Source organism: Sinohyriopsis cumingii, chromosome 18 (genome assembly GCF_028554795.1).
Source record: "Sinohyriopsis cumingii isolate HCF-2022 chromosome 18, ASM2855479v2, whole genome shotgun sequence".
Taxonomy (NCBI): Eukaryota; Metazoa; Mollusca; class Bivalvia; order Unionida; family Unionidae; genus Sinohyriopsis; species Sinohyriopsis cumingii.
Window position 1 is genome coordinate 24,008,535 of NC_142978.1, and position 24,601 is coordinate 24,033,135.

The 24,601-nt window shown below is 36.9% G+C and overlaps 1 protein-coding gene across 1 annotated transcript; it reads right to left on the reverse strand.

The window, feature by feature from the left end:
* Positions 1 to 5,708: 5,708 nt before the first annotated feature.
* Positions 5,709 to 20,791, reverse strand: LOC149776227 (uncharacterized). Its single transcript, XM_089942627.1, has 3 exons — positions 20,637 to 20,791; positions 6,516 to 6,577; positions 5,709 to 6,084 (listed from the first exon to the last, which is right to left on the reverse strand). The coding sequence occupies exons 2-3, from the start codon at positions 6,574 to 6,576 to the stop codon at positions 5,804 to 5,806; spliced, it is 342 nt and encodes a 113-aa protein (XP_089798753.1). The 5' UTR covers position 6,577; positions 20,637 to 20,791; the 3' UTR covers positions 5,709 to 5,803.
* Positions 20,792 to 24,601: the final 3,810 nt, after the last annotated feature.

Below are 24,601 nucleotides of genomic sequence, written 5' to 3' on the forward strand. Positions count from 1 at the left end.
AAAACAACTGCAGTTGCAATTGGAGAAAGAGAAAGAACAAAAGTATCTACAAGCCGAAGAAAAAGAGAAAGAAAGACAAATGCAGTTGCAAGAAAAACAAATGCAGTTACATATGAGAAAGAGGAGACAGACAGAAAAAAAAGATCGAAAAACAAATGCAAATGCAATTAGATTAGGAAGAACGAGAAAAAGAGGGCGAATATCAGTTTAGAATAAAAGAAATGGAACTGCCAAGTGAACATCATATTCACGCTTCAAATACGAATTTAAGTTTCGATGTTGCAAAATATATTAGGTTAGGACGCTTTTCAGAGAAAGAGAAGTAGTCAAATATTTTACTCGTTTTGAAAAAGCTGCTGAAAATTTGAAATAGTCAACAGAGAATTGGACTCATTTATTGCAACATGTTCTTACTGGTAAGGGTAGTGATATTTCCAATTCACTCAGTTCAACAAAGTGGTGAATATGATACGATTAAAGAATGCATCTTAAAGGGTTATGAGTAAGTCTCTGAAGATTATGGACAGAAATTCAGAAACTATAAAATGGAAACTGGACAAACTCATGTCGAATTTGCTAGAGCAAAAAGAGCAGTTATTTGATAGATGGTGCTTAGCCAAGAAGGCTGATCAAAATTACGAAAGTCTGAAACAACTTGAAAAGTTCGAGAACTTTGTCCATTGTGGCATTAAGACTTATCTTGACGAGCATCAGATCGAAATCTTGGAAATGCTGCTCGTGCTGCTGATGAGTATTCTTTAATTCATAAAGTTCCTTTTGTAAACAAGACTTTCACTCAAGAGTCTTCTGGCGGAAAAATATTTCAGCCTAATACAAGCCCTTCGAAACCTCAAACTGGCAGAACTTCTAAAAATCAAGCTTCATATCAGCTTGACCAATGATTATTGTCTCTTCCTATGTGTACCTATTGTATGAAGAAAGGGCACGTTATTTCTGATTGCTACAAATTGAAAAATATGCAACATAATTGAGACAGACTTATTCATAATGCTCTTACTTTTAAGAGGTCATTGTTAAGTCAGGTATTGAATGCAATACATTTGTTGGGTCTAATAAATTCAATCTGATTTTATTACGGAGAATTATTAACCGTTCATATCCAAGGTTTCAATATCACTCGTTGGTGTTTCGGCCAATCCTATCCCTATTAAAATTGAAAGGGAATCAGGTGCTTTTCCGAGTCTTTTATTGTCAGGTACTTTACCTTCTTCTGAGAAGTCTTCTTTTAATGAGAGTGTTCTGTTTCAGGGAGTAGAGTGCGGATTTGTTAATGTTGCTCTCCATTCTGTAAATTTGTCATCAGACTTAGTCTCAGGACCCATACAAGTCGGCAAAATTTCTCTTTTACCCGTTGAATTCATTCATTTATTACTAGGCAACGACATAGCTGAAGACAAAGATGTAGTTAATCCACTTATAACAGACAAGCCTTGTTTGGATCAGAAAGTCGATCCAATTGAAAAAGAATTCCGATTTATTCCAGGCTTGTGCAGTTACCAGGGCTATGGCAATAAAAGCTCTTAAGAATGATGTTGATAATGAAGGTAGTCCTTCAGCTGACACACGCATTGGTCAGGCTTTTGATGAGGTCACTTTCACTCCTTGTCTGCATCAATCAAAAGTGATCCTCTTTAAAATACTCATTCTCTTTATCCTAATCAGGGTGACTAATTACAATCACTGTCTTCGAATCGGAAAAAGATCCTGAGATCTCCTGTTTGTTTCATAGAGCTATTAGTGAACCTGAAGCCACTGAAATTCCTGTCTGTTATTTAATTAAAAAATGGATTTCTTACGAGAAAATGGAGACCTCCCAAGGTACCTGCTGGTGATATTGGTGTTGGTGTTGTGTGGTTTAACGCAATTTTCCAGCACAACATAGGGTATACATGGCGGCCAGTAATAATGGTGGAGGAAGAACCAGGGATAACCCCGGAAAGAACCACCGACCCACGAGAAGCTACTGGCATGCTTTTTCACATACCCACATTGGACGAATCCGAGAATCGAACCAACGCAGACAGAGGTGAGATAGCAATGATCCGTAACGGAGAGAGCTTTATCGGCCACTCAGAGGACCCACCTCCTAGTGAAAAGTGGTCAGTGAAATATACAATTGTAGTTTCAAATCCTTACAGAAAGGAAATACTTAGTCTAACCCATGAAACTCATTTGGCTAGTACTTTAGGGATTAATAAAGCTTATCACAACATCTTTAATCACTTCTATCGGCCAAAAATCAAAAGTTATGTAGGTAAATACTGTAGATCTTGTCATACTTGTCAAATGGTAGGAAAATCCAGTTAGAAGATACACAATGCTCATCTACAACCTATTCCTGCCTTCGACGAACCATTTAGTAGAATTATGGTAGATTGTGTTGGTCCCTTATCTAAGACCAAGTCAGATAACCAATACCTGTTGACCATTATGTGTGCGTCAACAAAGTTTCCAGAGGCAATTCCTTTGAAGAATATTAAAACTTTGATAAAGTGTTTCACTCAATTTTGCCTTCCCAAATCTGTCCAATCGGAACAATGGTCAAATGTTAGGTCTAGAACGTTCCAGGCTATTTTGCTTGAATTTGACATCCAGCAATTAAAGTAAAAGAGAACTTATGGTTTGACAGAAGTTCAATGGAATCAATTTTTAGTCTGGTAATAGAGTTCTGTCTTTCTTGCTTATTCTTCCAAATTTTTCTCAGATTAGATATTACGGCCCTTACAAAGTTAAGAAGAAATGAATGAGTTAAACTATAATAGTAGTGCTCCTGGGGTCTAAGTAAAGTATAGGAGTACCAGTATATTGAAAGAGATAACCAGGTTAAACACGCAATTAATTTAGTTGTGCCTGCACTACTCATCGAAGATTTAGGTGAAGAAATATCATCAGATTATACTGATATTGGAGTGACAAATCTTCAGAATTCAGACATTATGCAAGATCTGGACCAGACACTTTCACATTTGCAAAAGCAAAAATGAAATAAACTTAAACAGTTATTATTTGAATGTGAGCACTTACTTCCAGAAGTTCCTACGAAAAAAGAACAAATTTTTCCATGACGTTGAAATTATAAATTCCAAACCTGTGAAACAACAACCGTACAGGATGAACCTTTCAAACAGAAATGCTTTTAAAAAAATTCAGTATTTGCTGGAGAATGATTTTATATAGCGCAGTAAAAGTAAATGAAGTTCACCATGTATACTTGTTCCAAAACCAGATAAATCTTTCCGTATGTGCAACGATTATAGGAAGGTAAATATCATGACAAAAACAGATTCATTTCCATTACCAAGAATCGATGACTGTATAGATAAGATCGGAAATGCCAAGTATGTCAAAAAATTGGACCTTTTGAAAGGATTTTTGCAAATTCCACTAATGGAAAGAGCAAAGAAAATCTCGGCATTCGTGACTCAGTGACGCAAGATTGACTTTATCAATATAAAGTAATGCCGTTTCGGATGAAAGGGTCTCGCCAAGTACTTTTCAACGTCTCATGAATATGATTACCTCTGGTATAGACAATTGTGATGCTTCCATCGATGATGTCATCATCTACAACGACACCTGGAAAGAACAGGTAGTCACAATTTGTAATGTCTTTGACTGACTCACAGATGCAAGTTTGACATTTAATTTAACCAAACGTGAGCTCTGCCGTGCTAGACTAACTTTTTTGGGACATATGGTGGGACATGAACAAGCTAACCTATAGATGCTACGGTCAAGGCTACCTCTGAATTCCCTGTGTCTGTTAAAAAAAGCAAATTATTCGATTTGTAGTATGGCCGGATACTATCGGAATTTTTGTTCCAATTTCTCTATAATTGCTGAACCTCTGACTAATTTATTGAGTAAGACAAACAAGTTCCTTTGGACTGAAAAGTGTCAGGAGACTTTTGACAGGTTAAAGGCCATACTAATAAGCGCGCCAGTTCTTACAGCTCCAAAATTCAGCCAAACATTTAAACTGTTGATGCAAGCGATGTTGGGGCTAGAGCAATTTTGGTTCTAGAAGATGAAAATGGTATTGATCATCCAGTGTGCTATTTTTCTAAGAAATTAAATAATCACCAAAGAAATGATTTAACAAACGAGAATGAATGTTTGTCTTTGATATTGTTATTACAACATTTGGGAGTTTACGTTAGTTGAGCTTCTTCTTCGATTATTTTGTTTAGTAACCACAGCCATACTGCCTTCATCGGCAAGAATTTAAAAAAATCAAAGACTACTAAGGTGGTTTTTGTTGTTACAGGAATAAGATATTGACATCAGGCACATCAAGGAAACGATAATTTAATAGCAGACGATATTTCCCGTGTATAACAATGTACTATTTCATGTACATTGTGTGTAATTTATAAGATTTCTTTTTAACCTCATGTATAATTAATCTATGGTAAAAGGAAAGCTTTATCATATAAATCTTTCTTTTTATTTATGGGGGAAGTGTTATGTACATTTAATTTAATTTATAATTGATTTAATTTAATTGTTTATAAAGTTATACAATCTTTTTATTTTTAATTTCATTAATGTCAAAATAATGTAGTTTTGTTTATTTTGAACTCGATATTTTTTCAGAAAATAGTTTGTCCTTGACTATTCAGTCCTAGTTCCCGACCTTTATTTAGAAATCAGTGCTTTTATACGTAAATATTTCTCGAAGGTTCTGGAAAGTTGACCCTCATCCGGAAATTTGTTTAGCGCTTCAAATTACTGTCTAATCATTAATTATAGATTTTACTCGGTCGGGCTTAAAAACACCGAGACGTACAGGTTTTCTTTTGTTGTGTCAGTTTGGAGTTATTTTAATAGTTATTCGAATTATTTGTATTTTAAAGGATTATTTCTTGTTCCTGGAAATATATGAGTGCTCATACAGAACTCTCGGACAACGACATTTCATTAATTTCGTTAATTCAAACATCGGATTATTGTTTGTGAATAACAAAGAACTGTTGACACAACATCACAATAATAGCTACAGCGTACGTCATCGCCATCCATCTTGGAGTTTCCGTCGGGACTCGAACTTGAATTCATTCGAACATTTCATTATTAAGACTTCTAAAATTTAATTCGTGGATTATTCTTGGATTGCTTTTGCATTTGATTCTTAAAACCGTAAGTTCTTATAATTTTTTTCTTTCTTCAGTTTTACAAAATTTTTCCAGAGAAATAAATTATTTGTTAAATGTTTCAAAGCTTGATGTTTCCCCTCTTTCTTGTGTTACTGTTTCTTTCGAGCCTAAACACGTAACATAAGAATATATATATATATATATATATATATATATATATATATATATATATATATATATATATATATATATATATATATATATATATATATATATCGACGGATAGGACGACTGATCGAACCACAGATGTACATAGATAGGACATTAGGACAATGTTACGAGAGAGGTAGAGACACAGAAAGTAAGCTGATTGTTGACTGTTGTAAACGAAACAAATGACAGATTGAAATAGTTAGTGCGTGAATACATTTTTACCCTATTTATTTGAATTTCGATTTTATCTTTGTCATTTCATTGACTATCCTAAATATCGACTGAAAATATTTTGACTATCTCTTCGCAAATGTAAATGCAGTCTAACTCACCCAAACATTTCACGCTTGGCATAAATTTCATTGTGCAAATCAGAACAATGTATTAATTTATTTATTTTATAATGTGGAAAATAATAACACACGTTCACAGTCAAACGAATCTGAAAGTGCCATTAATTCATTCACGTATTTCTAATCGTCTTTGGATTTTTCATAAATAGCTCCCACTGCAGCCCCACTACCACCAGCCGCGGCGATCCCCCCGGCACCTAGTCCTGCTGCCCCAATCGACTGCAGTGTGGCTACCAATGATCCAGCAGGAACAAATCCACCGTAGCTTGCCATCATGCCTGCCGCAATTGAACCCTTAAGGATGCCGGCCGTGGTAAAACCGATAGTTGCCACGCCCGCCGGTATGGCAAATGGCGCCAGGGCTGCTGCAGCTGCAGCGCCAGCTATTACATACAGCCATGCTGAAGAAAAAATTATAGGCACACATTTGTCTACTTTAATTATATATGATATTCAATACATATTCATTTGGAAATCTATCTAGCTATATGACGTAATTAAAAGGAGAGAAGAAATAATCCAATTCAAAGGATATATATGGAGAACAAAGCGCCGAAATCAATATATTAGGTGAAAAAATGAAGGCAATAGCTGTCATATTTCAATCAGTGCAGTGCGGTGGTAATATTTGAAGTTAATAATGTTCCTGAAATTGTATTCCAAAGTTATGTTCTGTACATATGCGTTTTGCCACAAGGTCGGTGATATGGTTAGACTAGCTGAAATTTGTTCTGTGATAGAAATGATGCTGCAAAAAAATACGTACATGAGTAAGTCTCATGTTTAACATGAAGAAATCAATTAAAGGCATCCATAAGAGTAAACAACTTACCTTTAGCTGGCTGCGCTGAGAGTAATAGGACTGCAAGGAGGCAAACTAGTGTCGTTTTCATCCTGAAGGTAAAATTAAGTAATTATCTGCATAAGTCAACACTTCCGTTACACCTGTATTTAAGTATGATTATCAACACCCAATGGGTCTATAATGCAAATTGTCTCCAAGGTCAAATAAAGCTATTTAAACCGAATACATGCGGTTGGATGGTGTGGCGCAGATACTTCTGTCCTCCGATATATAATAATTGAGTTTAAATTTGGAATTGATTGGAAACGGGTTTTAGATATAGTTGATGTATCAATCGTATTTCTAATGGACACACGTTGAACAATACCACAGTTGACGAAGGATGAACGCTGGCGTAGAATGAAGAGGTAACTTGCGTACCTCGTTTCGGTCAGCTCGTGTAGTTCAAACGAAGACATAATTATTTTCGGGAACTTGTGTATTTCGTTTCGGTCCGTTCACGTAGTTCGAACGAAGACAGTTACTTTCATACATTCTCGTCGTAAATTTTATCGTAAATTTTATAGCACCTCAAAACTATGTTACGAAAAGTCTGATTACATTTGCAGTTCTAATCATGGAAATTAATATGCTTCATTTCTATAGTATATCCGATGATTAATGATCCTGGCGATTTGATCCTGAGATGAACTAATATGCGCGCCGCCTTTCCTTTCTCTGCATGTATCTGCATGGTTTTTATTCACTATTCTATTTAAGGTCTGGATAGTCTACATTTCAGCAAGATATATTTCATCATTAGTGGTTTAATAAAGGTTTGAGAATAAGCAGGCCGATCAGTGTCTATAATCAACATTACCTTTTCTCACTGCGTGTTTTCACACACGCGTGCATCTGTGATTGTAACCCGCAGAAACCCCAATCGATGTTCCCACAAGGTGCCCAAAAAATCATTGCAGCCGCGCAGGCATATTGATGTTTACAGGCACATATTTATTTTATACAGATCAATGCTCACAGGCAGATCTGCTTCAGTATTCTATATCCTGTATCAGACTGTTCAAGGAAGTCATTATCAAAAGGAAACAACGACTTCTTTACATAAGCGAGAAACAAAGTATTCTGGCGTGACGATCACTCTCAAAGCGGTATCAAGTAGTTCTTGTTTTATTCCAGAGACAATCGAATTGGTCACCGTCGATGTGAAAAAAACGACTCAGATTATTGTAAGTGGATAAGCTAAATAATAATCTGAGTAATTGATAATTACTATACCAAGATAAACATGTGGGACCAAGTATGCGATAAAACGAGTCATCACACTTTCGAAAACTATAAGTAACAAAATGCTTATTCTAAAATGCTTCATTTTTATATAGTCAAATAGGAAGATTGCATTCAACTGATCTGTAAAGTTTATATACGAATTCTTTATTCTTATATATTAGGTGTTCTCGGTCAGTGTGTCATAATTGTAATCGATACTATTCGTGTTATATTCACACTCGCGGAAACTTATATTTTCTTTACGTCGTGAGGAAACATCGGGCTTAAGGTTGCGTTGCATACGAAAATGAAAGAGAAATCTGATTATGGATATAAATGTCAATTATAACTATGAGTTACGCATAATTCTTTGAGACGTATTTACTCTGAAACAATCTCCTATCCTTCTAGACTGTAACTGGGCACAATGGAGGCTCATCTAGGATTGCAAATTAATATAACCGTAATTGACACTAATTTATATCTGTTGACTGTAAGAAATTAATGAGCATTAGCTTAAGCCTGGAACATGCTTATAGTTCCCAAAGAATATCTGTCAACAATAACAACCTGTGAGAATAGTATGTTAAATAATTCAGCTGATGTATATATATATATATATATATATATATATATATATATATATATATATATATATATATCAAATGCTTCACCGATTGATACGTATATTATTTTGATAGGATTCCTGAGCATAACTAATTCTACAATTTAATTACCCCCGCAATTGTGTATTTCTAATGTAATGTCACAGACAACCATTATGTCATTATTGCGCCTTAATGCGCTATACCGATTTGTCAAAGAGGACCAAATATATTTTATGATTTTCAAGTAGATAGCCAGAGCATCTTGATAAACTAATGGAGTTAAAGTTCACGTTGGACCATGTTTGTGCAAGTTCATTGACTTACTGTAGTTACTCGATTCTAGAATAAACAAACACGAGAGCAACATTGCGACGGGCCGCTTAACGATTACTGGCCGATAATGTGGTGCAGTTGACTTACCCGTAAAGGAACCTACTCAAGAATTGGTAACAAGCTCATACCACCCATTAACGCTTTCTATTCAATGCTGTTCCGCGAAAGTATTTCCTCCAAAAACCTAAAGTCACGCGAGTATGGTCTGGATACACGTTTGGTTGCCAAACCCTTGGAGATTATCACAATCTCTCTCTCTCTCTCTCTCTCTCTCTCTCTCTCTCTCTCTCTCTCTCTCTCTCTCCACGAAAGTATTACTGCTCGTGGGTGTTTACGATGCATTTCGCAATAAAGCGACGCATGAGTTCATGATAGACACCGATCTTTAATTCTCATCGCCATAACTGGTTGGGTTGTGCTCTTGTCAATAGCCATGATCGACTTGAACATCCATGGTGAGTCATCGCTACGCTAGTGCAAACAACACAACAAAAGACGGATATAGTCCTGCCCTCCAAAACAGTAGCATGATGTACCTCAACATAAACAACTTCTACTGCTGGGCCATGCTGTAACCAATCCACAAGGCTTATTGCGATCCTGTACCGCAAACTCAAATATGCAGTCCACGTACACAACCTGCTATTACGGACGCGTGTGCTAAATCCACCGTGTGCTCTGATTTCGTCACCGTGCATTGACGACACCTTACAAACAGTTTAATACAGACCTGAGGACTGCGGAAACAAATAAGTTTGAGAAAGACTTCTTCAAGCTAATGTACAATGTTGTATTTTGGAAAACCAGTGAGAATCTTCGAGAATATCCCCGTTAATATTGGCCGCGACAGTGATCAGAACTTCGTAGATTCATTGACCAGGCGTTTACATCGCGCACGATATTTGACAGAGGATTCGTTGCAGTTCATGGTGAGAAATCAATACTGAAGCTAACAAAGTCCGTCTACGTAGATACGTCTGTGTTAGACTAGTCAAAGCTGCTCATGTACAAGTTGTATTAAACAATCTCATAATACTGTACGGTAACAACATTAAAATGCTGAACACGGATACGGACTTGTTGCTGATGCATGTTAACACTTGTCTCCTTGCCGACATGGGCGACACATCGATTGTCAACGGACGTGACACCAGCGAGTACCAGATGGATCATCCACTGTTCAGTAACACCAACAAGAATGTTATGAGACAATTTAAGATCAACTGTGTGGGTAGGATCAAGATCTAGAATCTAATCGATTTCAGTTGGCATCTTACATGGTTGTAGAATCGTCACACGCGTTGTATAACGATGTAACAAGGTATGTTCATCTCCACTGGATACCATGTGGTGGATTTTCTCTATTGAAATTACAAACTACACATGCGGTAAGTGCAAATTCCAAATATATTGCTAACAAATGTGTATTTTTTCAACTCAGTAGTGATACCACCGCCGACATCCCGATAGAACTGGATGATTCAAGAACGTAATATTCTTTGCTCCTCATTAGATGCAAGTTCAAGCGATTGCGAATCGACCATCATGTGTTCAAACCCGAGCTGGAGTTTTAAAGCGGCAATGAAGGCATACCGGAGTTATAGAATAATTAATATTCAATACGGCATCAGAAAAAGAACAAAAATTCATTGGATAATCTGCGCTGGTGAAGTCTCGACCACCCAAACACGATTATATGTTATCAATCTCGGCCTGTGCGCTGATTACTGACCCGGCTTGATCCAGGAAAACTAAGCTGCTGTTGAATCTAATTATGCGATAGCTAAAGTGGGATCGGTTGAACATGATTGCACCAACCATGGACGATCAACCGTATTATGTACTCAGTGATATCACGGAAGAGCCTGCGTCGTCCACTATTGAATTCTTTATCCACAATGGATGAGCCTCTGCGATTGACCAGCTTGCGCGCGAACATAATAATCTTGTCCTCTACGGGATATGATGCTCGACCAGCAAAACAACCCTGAGACAATTTTTACTCGAGTCCAGCACAAGAACATAAACGTGACTTAAAACGATATGCACATTTATCCACAATTTTTTGGGATAACTGCAACGGTCTGATATTTCATGGAGTTCACATGTACGTACTTGCAAACATTCGTTCCAGCTAAAATGCAGACGAGTTTCGAGAAATTTTTTCTGAGGTATCCGGGACCGCATGGATTCCTCACCATTTATTTGTGGGGAGGAACAGCGCAAGTATCGTGCGTGTTCCGACGCCGCAAAACTCCTCATGAACACTTGGATCTTCTCCACAATTCTATGTTAGCGAATATGTTAGCGAACGTGTTAAATATATCTTGCAAGAGCTGCAATCCACACTGGAATACATCGCATCGGGTTTGCCCCGTTGATTAAAGCAGAGGAGGTAAAGAAGGTCGCTTAAACCTTTCCTCTTAACGACCTCAGCATTGTTGGTGGCTGAAAATGCCACGGTTTCAAAAGGAACGAGTTAGAGGCTATCGAAACTGCATCCGGGGTGACGCTCAAAAAGGATGTTGGTGCACGCATAAAGTCTAGGAGATGAATAAAAAAGAAATGTTCTTCTATTGTCCAGTCGGAGAAAAGATTCCTGATCTGCAGCTGTCTTCGGTTGTAGACATGTCTTTGATCAATTTTAATTAACTCGAGAATTTTGTCTTTAAGCAGGGAAACTAGAATTATCAGCCTAAATTTGACAACAGAACGTGGGGCTAACTGGGTGGCATACGTGTAAAACCTCAACATTTTTTGTATCTTAACTCGTACGGACTTTCACGTCAACGTGCAATGTTTGATTATTTATATGGTGACTTAGAAACTCAATGTTCCCGGGTGCCACCGCTCAACGAGAACTGTTTTATTCAACGCTGTCGGTGCAAACACTAATAAGCAGCACAATATGTAGACATCTTCTCGCTGAAATACTACGTGCACTAGCTGAAGACCCGAAAGCGGAAACATTGATTGATTTTTGTTTTATTGTGACTTAGAAGCTACACGTATGCAAAATTCCTATTGATATGTACTGACACGATATCGCAGTGACCCGACAAGTAGTCGATAATTGAATCACATTTGCCACCAATGTAGATTTGACTGACTTTATTAGACGGCTTGTTTCGGGCCTCAAACCGGTCCAGCTTATGACATTCCAAGACCAAATGGGATAACTGCAAGCATACATAATGGACATTGTTCTGAAAACGTAAGATGCATCACGAAACACCTGGCAGAAATCAGTGAAAATCAATGAATCAGATATACCGATATATCCAATGCTAAGACGTACAATATCTGGGTGCAAATGTGCCCTCATTATACATGTACCAGTTTCATGGAAAATTAGCAGAGAGGATAAAAATTAAGGAAAGAACCAGAGGAACACACTGATAGCTAAGCAAATGGACTACTTGTATTCCATACTACCGGGGTATGTTTCGATAGTCCTAAACTTCAAATCCTGGAGGTGCTCTCTTGTGGATCCTATTTGTTGGTTTTAACCACAATCAGAGGCGTGAAAATATACAGGGATTGTTTCTACCACAACTGTGTGCTGTTCACCAACAAGTCCACGGCGATGCAAGTTTACGGTAAGTGCTTCGAGCCAATATTAATAAGACTAACGAAAAACGCCCAGGCTGTATTCAACAAAATGCGCCTTTTCAGCTTAACAGTTCTTGAGAGAAAAAAATCATTTGATGCACAAAATTAGATCGTAATCAGTGTACTTCTAGTCAAACATGGCAGCATGTAAGCAATAGCCAGATACATAAATATTCGTTGGAAACATGTTATGTATGATTGTATGGCAGTTGTAACAGTGACAAAAACAATTGGTTCGAAGTGAGCGTGCATGTTGTACCTGACCGCGATGGGTCAAGACAAGGTCTGCTTGTCTATCCATTGTACAACAATGTGACAATATTTAAAGAAGAACGAAGTTAAACCATTAAAGGTACCGACGCAAGACATAATCGAGACGGAACACAAAATGAGAGACGAAATCGATACAAAAGCACTTTTACTCGCGTAATACGACAGCTAGCATACACACACACTGGAATCGTTGTTTGAGCCATATCAAGAGTAGGCGATGCCACAAGCAACTTTGGCAACATAATTTCGCTACGGCTGCATTCATGAATACACGTCAATTCACAAATTCTCGCGTGATCGGTTGGCTCGATCTCATACTACTACAATACCAGTACTTCATCCGATACACAGTGTGTGTCGGAATCATTTTGAAGGAAATAATTGGGATTTTTTTTTAAGAAAAAAGTTTGTATCCATCGGAAAGAAATTTATCTATAGAGTTTATCCATATGAATTTACGATAAAGGATTGTCCATCAACTTTTACGAGAATTATGATGGTTTATGAAAATAGTTTTATCCACCAGCTTTTATGAGACGGATTTTCTCGTAAACTCTTGGTCAAGCTGTTCCACGATATTTGTCAACCTCTTGTTATGAATAATGATGATTATTTAACAAATGTCTTTGCCCATGGCGAGAGAGAGAGAGAAGAAAAGAGTTATGGGCTCTCTTGAAATAGGGTGCCACTCATAACGTTGTAAATACAGCTACATGTTGGGGAATCATGGTCTGCGAGAGTACTCTGGATCGAGCTGCAAAGACAGAAGCTGTCTGAGTTTCTGGTTAGCAAACTGGCGTGAGCCCGTGGCTGAGGCTTTATATATCAGTTTCTTAAGACAAAGCCAAATATGGCACGCGCCTAGTTCTTTGCGTTGGCCAGAATCTCAAAGTGAGGCTTCGTAGTCTCTTATAGATTATCGTCTGGGTCATTAGACAGACAATTGTATCACGGCAGCGCGTAGAGCTTATACCTTAGGAATTTTAGGCTTCCGCAATGCGGTTACTTACACAACTTAAGCGAGTGTAGTTTTTGCTGACTCTATGATACAAGGGAAATGTATATACAAAAGGGTTTTGTCTTTCTGATCATACAGGTGCAATCTGTATTAAATAGTATATAACTGTAATACCGAAATAAATGGATTCAATCTCAATATATTTTAATAGAAATTTACTTTCAATATAATTTATCAACTTACTTTTAATACAATTTAGAGAAAAATTCAATCTTATCACTTGTACTAAAAAAAATCTGTCCTAATAATACCCTCCGGGTCATTTGAGCCGAGTCCTCGAGGCTCAAGAGAGAAAAAATACATTCATAAAAAGAATTTAAAAGGTGAAAGATCAAAACATTCAATAATAAAACATTGTGAGACATATTGCAAGTTCAAAAATACATAAGAAAAACACTGCAAATGCAGAGTAAAATACAAAATATATTTAATGAGAAAAACAATGCAAGTATTCAGTATATACCAAAGGTACAATGAGAAGAAAAAACTGCAAAATATTCAGTAAAATACAGAAAATACAATGAGAAAAATCACTGAAAAATACTCAGTAGAATTATACGCAATCTACTTCTTCGACTAGGCTTATGAAATAATTATAACACTAATATTAACATGCAGTTCTTGTTATCTTTATTTGTCTTTTTTGGTATGTTATTTGACTTTTTTAAAAAAATTTATTTTGTATAACATCAGCATAACATTTATGGATGACTACGGTTACACTGGTCAACAGTGAAATCATTACTGACTTGAAAAGGCCCTAATCTGTAGTATTTTGGTGTACCGAACACGAATATAACCGTGAAAAATTTGTATTGGCTCTCGTTTTGAAGATATTCATATACCTCATTTTCTATGTTTCACTGTGTAAATTTCTCCAGTAGGACTGCAGCAACATTCGGAATAATGATGTAACATTGCATAATACCATCATGCTCACATCATCCACAGTTGATTGCATCATTTTCTGATGCAATGCAATACTAATGCCATGCGGCTGCTGAAGTAAGTTGACGTCAGCAGTGTACTATACATGTGTAGGCCTATTATACTAATGCCAGGCGGCTGCTGAAGCTGACGTAAGCAGTGTACTATATAAAGCCCAATCAGATAGGTTCAGCATTTAAAATATTTTAGACGTTGTGCGAGTCAGTTCAAGCTACTGTTACATAAAACTTATTATTTTATCCATTTACGTACAATAAAGAACAGTAATGCCTCGAAAGTGTGTTAATACCGCGGACAATTTTTGCTATATTTGTGGGGAAGTGACATTTGCCAACCAGAAGAAAAGTATCAATTCTCAAGTGAAGAAGGCATATCATCTTTACTTCGGATGCAAGGTTGGTGACCAAGACAAGCCTTGGGCTCCGCATATATGCTGTGCTACATGTACAACACAGCTTTCACAGTGGTTGAATTGCAAAAGGTCATCAATGCCGTTTGCAGTCCCATTGGTGTGGAGAGAGCCAAGCAACCACCTAAATGACTGTTACTTCTGCTTGGTTCCTCCTCTTTCCGGCGGAATAACGAAGCGAAAGAAGTCGAGAATAGTCTACCCAAACATTCCGTCTGCATTGAGACCAGTTCCACATGGTGAGGGACTTCCTATTCCAGAACCTCCAGCAGAATATTCTCTTGATTCATCTGACGAAGACAAAGGTGAGTCGACCTGTTCTTCTCCTGGTCCATCAGCATGCAGTGATCCAGATTTTCACTGTGGTGCATCATCAACCCCACACAGAATAACACAGGAAGAACTAAATGACCTGATTCGTGATTTGGACTTATCAAAGAACAAGGCAGAATTGCTAGGATCAAGACTCCAACAATGGAATCTTCTAGAAGAAGATGTCACAATTACTGCATATCGAAAGCGCCACCAGCAATTGGAGCCTTTCTTCAGAAAGGAAAGTAATCTGATATTCTGTTCCGATATTGAGGGCCTCATGAATGCTTTAAAAATCACTCATGACCCACAAGAATGGAGACTATTTGTGGACTCTTCGAAACTGAGTCTCAAGGCTGTGCTTTTGCACAATGGAAACATTCTTCCATCTATTCCAGTAGCGTATGCTGTCAACATGAAAGAGACATACGATAACTTAAGGCAGCTACTGAATTCCATTGAGTATAACAAGTACAGCTGGCACCTCTGTGGTGATTTGAAGGTAGTTGCCCTTTTAATGGGACTGCAGCAAGGATATACAAAATACATGTGTTTCTTATGCGAGTGGGATAGCCGAGCAAGGGAAATGCACTACATGAGGAAGGAATGGACTCACAGGCAGAATGTAGCCATTGGAGAGAAGAATATCCAACACCCAGCTCTGGTTGAGGCTCAGAAAATCTTGCTACCACCCCTTCACATCAAACTAGGTTTGATGAAGAACTTCGTGAAAGCCATTGACCGGACTTTGCCAGCATTCCGATACCTGCATGAAAAATTCCCTCGACTCAGCGAAGCAAATATTAAAGAGGGAGTTTTTGTGGGTCCTCAGATTCGAGAGCTTTTCAAAGATGACCGGTTCAACAACTTGCTGGAAGGTGACGCGAAACAAGCATGGAATGCTTTTCGCCTAGTTTCTACAAACTTCCTCGGAAATGTTAGGGCAGAAAACTATAAGGAACTAGTAGAAGACATGTTGATGAAGTATAAGAAACTTGGCTGCAATATGTCTCTAAAGATTCACTTCCTTCATTCCCATTTGGATTTCTTTCCTAGCAACTGTGGTATTGTTAGTGATGAACACGGCGAACGTTTTCATCAAGATATCGCAACAATGGAACAAAGATACCAGGGAAAATGGTCCACTACAATGCTGGCTGACTACTGCTGGACACTCCTCAGAGATGCTCCCGAACAGCTGTACAAGAGACAGGCGAAGAAATCTAAGATGTAGTCAATGACTTGATTTTTTATAGGTAGGCTATTACAGTTGACCTTTTACTATTGGAATGCATTTCGTTATGTAAACATTAATTTCTTGCAGATTACAAAAAAACTAGAGCCAATTTTGCAATTTGACTGTCATATTCGTGTTCAGCACATAAAAATTGATAAGAATTGACTAATTTTATTTCAGTAACATGACTTTTGTAAAAATTTGTTGTCCAGTGTTATTATTTTGCTTCAGCCAAGTGTGGTGAAAGAATTCCCGTTCTTATGGATAGTACTAGTGAGCCGATGTTGAGTGTATCTTCCTATTGCATAATATCAACAATGAAATACCAGCAACAATGAAGTATGGTTGCGAATAGAATGGCGTCAGAATTTGGTATTAACCAAGAGTAAGGAAAGTAACAATTTTAATGTTGTGTTATGTCCTACCTTATAACCATAACGTCTATTCACTTGCAATCAAAACCTTGACCTGCGTATGTATGAAATAGAAACCGCATCTAACATAGAGCAAAAGTGAAAATATCATCATAATCTTAACACTGGTTTGGTGTGGTCTAGTACAACTTTAAAATGGGCGTGTATTACCGAATGTACATGTCACGTAGCAAAAAGAATGTATCGCCGTTATCGTTCCAAACAAAATAGACGCAGAAGTTTGCCGTACGTAGGCCAATAACTGCTCATGTCTTATGAGTGCTATGCAACGCGAAAAACTCGGTTTCGAGTAATCGCTCCGACACTTTGACTATTTTATCATTTTAGCATACATATATACATATATAATGAACAACACGACAACATCAATCGATGTTGCCAAATCAGGAAAGGTAGCGCCTCTTCTGACTGGTTTGAAGGCATTAGAGCCGTTTCTATGGCGATATCGCCGTGACACAATACCATAAGGTATACATTCATACAATTCGTATGAAAACATAAGAGAAAACTCTCAGTAACATTATCAAACCCCATTGGGCTGGCAAAATAAACATCTGCATCAATATGTTTGAGACGGCCAGGCGGAAATTACAATTTTCCCTACGATAGGCGAATACGGTAAGACATTGTTAAATGTGTGTAGGCAGCGAAACGTATACGGTGGTTTCAGATTTTGGTACTAACAGGTTTGATGTAAAAGCTTAGTCTGCAATGCAAACGTCGGTAGGTTCATTCACTCTCTGTAGTGGAAACCTTAGCTAGCGCGATGAGTGTTACTGAAGTAGGTATATAGAAAAAGTTATTGTTATTAAATAAGAAATTAAATACAGCATAAATTAGATCATTTTGTTTGGAAATATTTTGAAATTATCGCACTAACCTTGTGTTTTTTTTTGTAATTTAAGATACAAAATATGGTATAGCAAAAACATACCTGTGTGAGAATTACCACAGTACAAAAATATTCTCCTTATGAAACGAATTGTATATTAAATGAATAGTAAACAATACACGTATAGTCTGTAATATAGAAAGAGTTCAAATTGTAAAAGTTCAAGTCACTATAACTGGAAAGGAAACTGTCGTTGCCTCTGTCGTTGACTTGGGGCTTAGCGGAGATGTCGCTGTTGGATCCATGGAAATCCTTGTTTATGGCATGGAAAGATGTATTTCAGCCTGGGTTGTAGGTAGCTCGAATTCAGGGCTGGAATAAGTATAGTATGCATTCATCATGTCGGAATTTCAGGAGTTACTGCAAGAAGAATTCTCACCGGCGATGTATACTTTGTAAGCTGGAAATCATATCAATTGTCATGTGTTCGTTACCTTTGTAATATTTCTGGCGCTGATGTTTCAGAAGAGACAATTCTAGTGTGTGAAAAATACGAAAATCACAGAAGAGTTGTCCAGTCGTTCCGGAGTTGATGTAGCGTAGCAGGGCGGCGTGACGTCTGATGGTCGCAAACGTTTTGGTGCGAGTCTCTCTCGTTAATCATCATTATGCGGAGTGACACCTTTATTCATGTTTTCCACTTCGTTTTATTCTCCACCAACTTGTATGAGGTGATTTGTCTCATAAACTCTAAGTTAAGCTGTTTGCGAACCCAACGGAGAGAGAGAGAGAGAAGGAGAGAAGTTCAATCCTCTTGAAAAAAGTGTCACTTGATGAAGAAGATATGGCTACATCTGGGGAATTGAAGGTACTCGGATCGACTGCAAAGACAGAAGCTGTTCGAGTTTCTGGTTTGCAAATTGGCGTGAGCCCGTGGCTGAGGCTTTATATATCAGTTTCTTAAGACAAAGCCAAATATGGCACGCGCCTAGCTCTTTGCGTTGGCCAGAATCTCAAAGTGAGGCTTCGTAGTCTTTTATAGATTATCGTCTGGGTCATTAGACAGACAATTATACCACGGCAGCGCGTAGAGCTTATACTTAGGAATGTTAGGCTTCCGCAATGCGGTTACTTACACAACTTAAGCGAGTGTAGTTTTTGCTGACTCTGTGATAGAAGGGAAATGTATATACAAAAGGGCTTTGTCTTTCTGCTCATACGGGTGCAATCTGTATTAAATAGTTTATAATTGTAATACCGAAATAAATGGATTCAATCTCAATATATTTTAATAGAAATTTACTTTCAATATAATTTATCAACTTACTTTTAATACAATTTAGAGAAAATTTCAATCTTAGCACTTGTACTAAAAAATTATGTCCTAATATTTTGACAAGTGTATGTGCGAAATGTGTCAATATAAAAACAAATTTTTCCCTTTTGCCACAACTAAACAGGATGATCTAAGGTTATATATTTCCGGATATGCTTATCAAAGACTTTTAATTAAATACTTGCTTATAGAATCCTTTCACAACAGTTAGGAACCCTGATGAATTTTCTGACATGTCCACATTTTACAATTGTATGGGAAACAGTCTTTATAAAAGTCATGTCAAGACCAAACAGCAGCAAAACAAAAAACTAGCTAAAGTGAAGAATGGGTTCCTTTTTGGAAAACATTTTCAATTTCGTTCATCAAAAGCTTAGAAAATAATCATCGCAGACCAGTCAAGATTCCTTGAGTTGAAAAAGGATATGAAATAATAACTTTTGAGGATTTTAATGTGGAACAACGCAATACAAAAATCAACAGTACGCAACGAATTGTGGATTGACAAATTCAAAATAAGTGCGAAAATCAAAAGGCTATGAGCAATAATTTAGCAAGATAAAACGACAGAAATCCAAAATAAAATTTTGTACTGAAAGCAAGAGTAAAGTTGACTGCTTTATAATTGGGATATTTACTTGATAAATATGACTTTTTAAGTAGGGGGATAGTAAAACAAAATCCATCATTTTCAGAAATATAGCAGCCATATTTATATGATATTTAGTTTCAGAGATATTGCAGGTTACACAAATATAATTCGGTTTTATTTTTAATGGTACGTTAGTTTGAAACTCTTCTGCATTTGATTGCTTCAGACCACATTTGGTACTCTGAATATAATATGCCCTACCCGATCAAGAATTAAACAACAAAAAACGACTTTCTTCATGAGGAAAAACAATGAAGCGTATATTATGGAGACCTCCTTTAAACCGTATAGTTTACTTCATATAATCCTATTTAATTAGGTTTCCCTAACTTTTCCGTCTTACGTCTCTAGAAAAAAGTAGAAAACAAATAGCCTAACAGTTATCAAGGTTGAGCACGTTCCGCTTGAATTCATCGCCCAGACAAGACCCATGTAAATGGCGAATAACGAGAACCCGGGTAATAGCATTAATGCGCTCACCTTGCAGTTCCGCGACGCCTGATTCCGTTCCACTTCTAGCATGTTCAAAGATTAGTGATGGCTTGTCAAAAGTAGGTTGATTTTATTCAAGCATCCATAGTTTCCTCCTCCTACATGGTGACCTCAATGCACAATATGTGCCCATCAAACGTACGTTTGGCATGTTTGGAGGTATTTACATTATGTAAATAATAACGATAGAGAAATAATTACTTGTCTTTTGATAACACCACCAGCATCCCAACGTAGACATAATCAGGATCCATTTTTCTTTTTATCGACGGTTTCACGAACTAGGCTTCAATTAATTTAATGATTCTTGGGATTCTGCTTACTTTCACTATTAACAATCTTATTATGTGCGCATATACAGAAAGAAAGATCTAGTTAACTCTTACCTGCTACCTTAAGTTTCCTTTTATCCGAAACACTGCAACGTTTGACTCAGTCAGGGCTAAATACTCCGTACAAGCCTTTTAACAGATAATGTATAGCCAATCGACGTGTCTCTGTAATCGCTCAAGTCATGCGCACAAGGACCGTTGTCGTAAGGTGTAAATTAGACTTGATACGCATAGTGTTGAATGCCTTTTGCGCGATGCGGCACTTGACATTTGGGATTACACATAGCGAGTGGTTTAAAGGAATAAATACCTGAATGAGCAACACAGTATATGCATGATGAAAAGTGTAAAATAAGTACTACTGAATAGCACAATACTCAGGTTTGCCACATATATCCTATATTTTAGATTTCTTAAAGATGTTGGTTTGTTTGATACAAAATGAGTATAGTTTGTTTGTTTCTTTTTTCTTGTATTTTAGACTTAAGATCGAATTAGTACAGGTATAACGTATCTCTCATATAGTCGAATGTACTAAACACGATATGTTTAGACATCCTGGTCACTGTTTATCAAGGATACCTATTTCAAAAATATTTTTCAGTGTGGTGCTGGATAAAGTATTAGCTATATTAAACTTCGTTTTCTTACAAAGCGTAGATAGCAGATCGATCAACCATCTCCCTCCCGCCCTTCCCCTATCTCTCTCTCTCTCCCTCTCTCTCTCTCTCTCTCTCTCTCTCTCTCTCTTCATATAAGCACATGGTAAGATTGTTAATAGTAAAATTAAGCATAATCGAGAGAGAGAGAGAGAGAGAGAGAGAGAGAGAGAGAGATGCATAAAGGCATATGTTTGCCTCAAAAAAGAAATTCATTAAAATATCGATATTCCATATCGACACGTTACTCGAATAATGGCGGCAAATATTAAACTCTTTTTCTCACTTTCTCTTTCTTTTTATCCCAGTTACTTTTGAAAAAGGTTCATATAATCGCATCCTTTATTTAACACCAGCAAATTTACGATGTGCCCCATTGTCTGCCTTTTGGCATCTACTTTCTATTCGAGGAAATGATACCAAAAGTACTATGTTCGATGAATTTATATCCAGTGCTTTCGTTATTCATGAAGCAAGAAACGCCGAACGCTTGTTTAGCCTTCGCTATAAATATTGTCCTTTTAGTTACAGAGGAATGTTTAAACTGTTTGCCATATTCTGAATGTTTCTTTGTGTTCGTGTGAATGGCGGCTTCTTTCAATATATTGTTGAACCATATTACATAGTGCATAATATAATTACACGAAAATTAAGATTACAAAATATGGGAGAAACATTATAATTTTAAGCAAGAAAGGAGTATCTTTATTTCTTTAAAATAAAAAATGAGTTTTCAGTCTTTGAATTTTTTCCTTTTAAAACAAATTCCTGTCTTTAGCATAGTGGGATAAAAGGCATAAGGAATATATTCATGGACTAATACATTTAATTCGGCAACCATTGCAAATTATTCGAGCATGCAACTGTGATTAATAAAGGAAGTTATTCGTATAATAGGAGATCGAATAAAGGCATCTCGAACCCCACACACGCACAAGAAATTCGCTTCATTATCCGATAAAAGATACTACTTATTCCATAGGTTCCGGGTTTTTGCGTGATGTTTCTGTGAAAGTAACATCCTATCCTATCCTTATTTTTTCGGTAGGACAGTAAGTTTAACCATGGTTACGTCTATCATTCTTACTTTTCGGCAGGACAGGTGGTTTACCCGTGATTCCGTTGTCCGTCCAACTGTCAACTGTATGTACTCAATTTGTTCTCGTCTTTTTTATTATACAGAAAGTAGACAGAACGTCGATCAATTCATATATATATATATATATATATATATATATATATATATATATATATATATATATATATATGCAATACACTGACAACGATCAGTGCAAGACTAGTTTCTAATTAGCCTAAGAGATTTTGACTCTAAATAAGTCTTTTTCGAATACAAATCAGAGACAAGACAAACAAAGGTTATAAACCTTTACATGACAATTTCTACCGCAATAAACGCTTGAAAAATATTTGTATTGACATATAAATTGATGAGCCGTATTTGTTATTTATATACATTTATGAAACCGCAAATTATATAACGGATATTTTATTGTTAAAGTAGTAATTATAGCTTATTTGGTAACTAATAAGCAAACTCAGAAAATTATTGAAAAGAAAATGTGTAGGCAGCCCAAACGAATGATTGTATTTGTGTTTGGCTCTCTTTATGTAGTCTTCTTGGTTATACCGCTTGTTTTAAATGTATTATGGCTGCGTATCTAGTAAGATTATTTTCATTTCCTGGTTTCGGAACGCAAGTTGGGGTTGAGAGAAATTGCCGTAAGTGTTGCATCACTAAACATGTGGCAACGGGAAGAGAAGTGTTCTGCAACTGGGCTTCTATACAGCTTCTTCGTCATCCAGTCAGATCTGTGAAAATGTATCCTTTTGTGTAACTTTTCAGTTTCTCCGACATACTGAAGGATTCAGATCTTACACGTGATAAAATACATTATCTGTTTTGCTCGCTTTGTTTGGACATTGTATGCTTAGTTTTGGTTGGTCACTGTGCTAGAAAATATGCAAGTCCCTATAGTATGTTGACAGGCTTTGCATCTATTATCACCACACGGTCAAGATTTACTTGGGTGATCTTGGCTAGTGATTGGCGTTAGCTACGCCCTGACTAGGATGTCTTTGAGGCTTTTTGTTCTCCGGTAGACTACTACTGGCTTATTCGGGAGGATTTACTTTATACTCCAGTTACATCTACATGGTATAACTATCATGTGTTCCTTAGACATGTCAGTTTACAAGGACTTGTTACTTCTCCCCTCCCTCTAAGTCCTCGTCTTTATGCTTTGTGCACAACGAAAAGCAGATTGAATCTTCTAGACGATCATGCAAAGAAGCATTTGAACGATCAATTAGAGCGAGTCTTTTTATTAGTAATCAGAACACCACGATGGACTGCTTGCCACTTTAATGTGTTATACGTATAAACAATATTCATTAATATATGTTTAGAAACGTATACCAAAACCCCCAAAATACTTATCTTTAATTATGAAAATAAAAGAACAAGTGTATTTTGTTTTTCGTTGCTCATTGTCTTACATATTCATAAGAATGGCTTAAGTAGCGTCTTTAACCCTGATTCAGTGTGAAAACAAACACGCGACCTTCCTGCAATGTGCCAATATCATTCTTTAGGAACACCTTGTAATTTCAGATCATGAGGCCTTTGACTAGTGTATTGTCCAGCAGAACTATTCATATCATTGATACATCAAGTTTTATCTCTTTAAAACTAAAGACGTATTATCTCTAAAATAAAATTGCATCTTTACAAACGTGCCCTTCCTCCCTAATTAGTAAGTCTATATGGGCTAAGAACATGGTTAAAATGCGTTTTTTTATCGTTTTTGACTGGAATAGGTTTTTACTGGTGTTGGCGGTGGGTGAGTAATAAATAATAAATATAGATAAAAACAAATACAAGTAAGGAAGCTATACATAACCGCATAAATATTACCATTTGGTAGATACGGGCATTTGCAAACTTGCGGAATCTCATTGAGAATTTTGCTGACATTTACACTAACATGTTTTGGCGAATGATATACTCATTTCAACAATATCGCATTTGTGTAGGAAGGGTGGGAGACAAAACAATGTCGTGTGGAAAGGTGCTACAAAGCGTGTATTTATCAGTAAATCACTAGTTAAAGGTCTTGTGAGGTTACGGTCTGTAACAGGTTTGCACAAGTATATCAAACAAAACCAAAACCAATATCAAACCTGCTTAATGGCTGTTCAAGGCAGCTAGGCTAAGCAACTGCAGTAGAACATTATCTGATGCTCACAATCTGCAAGCGACCGCTCCTTTATCTTTGCATATACCGATATTCACATAGTAGACACATCGTGCCAATCCGATATTCTCAGATCTTTGCATTC

Bases quoted from the DNA above. Each gene is read 5' to 3' on its own strand.
- LOC149776227 (XM_089942627.1), bottom strand. From the start codon at position 6,576: ATGAAAACGACACTAGTTTGCCTCCTTGCAGTCCTATTACTCTCAGCG. The intron at 6,085-6,515 runs GTAAGTTGTTTA...TTTTTTCTTCAG, and splicing joins CTCAGCGCAGCCAGCTAAAG to CATGGCTGTATGTAATAGCT.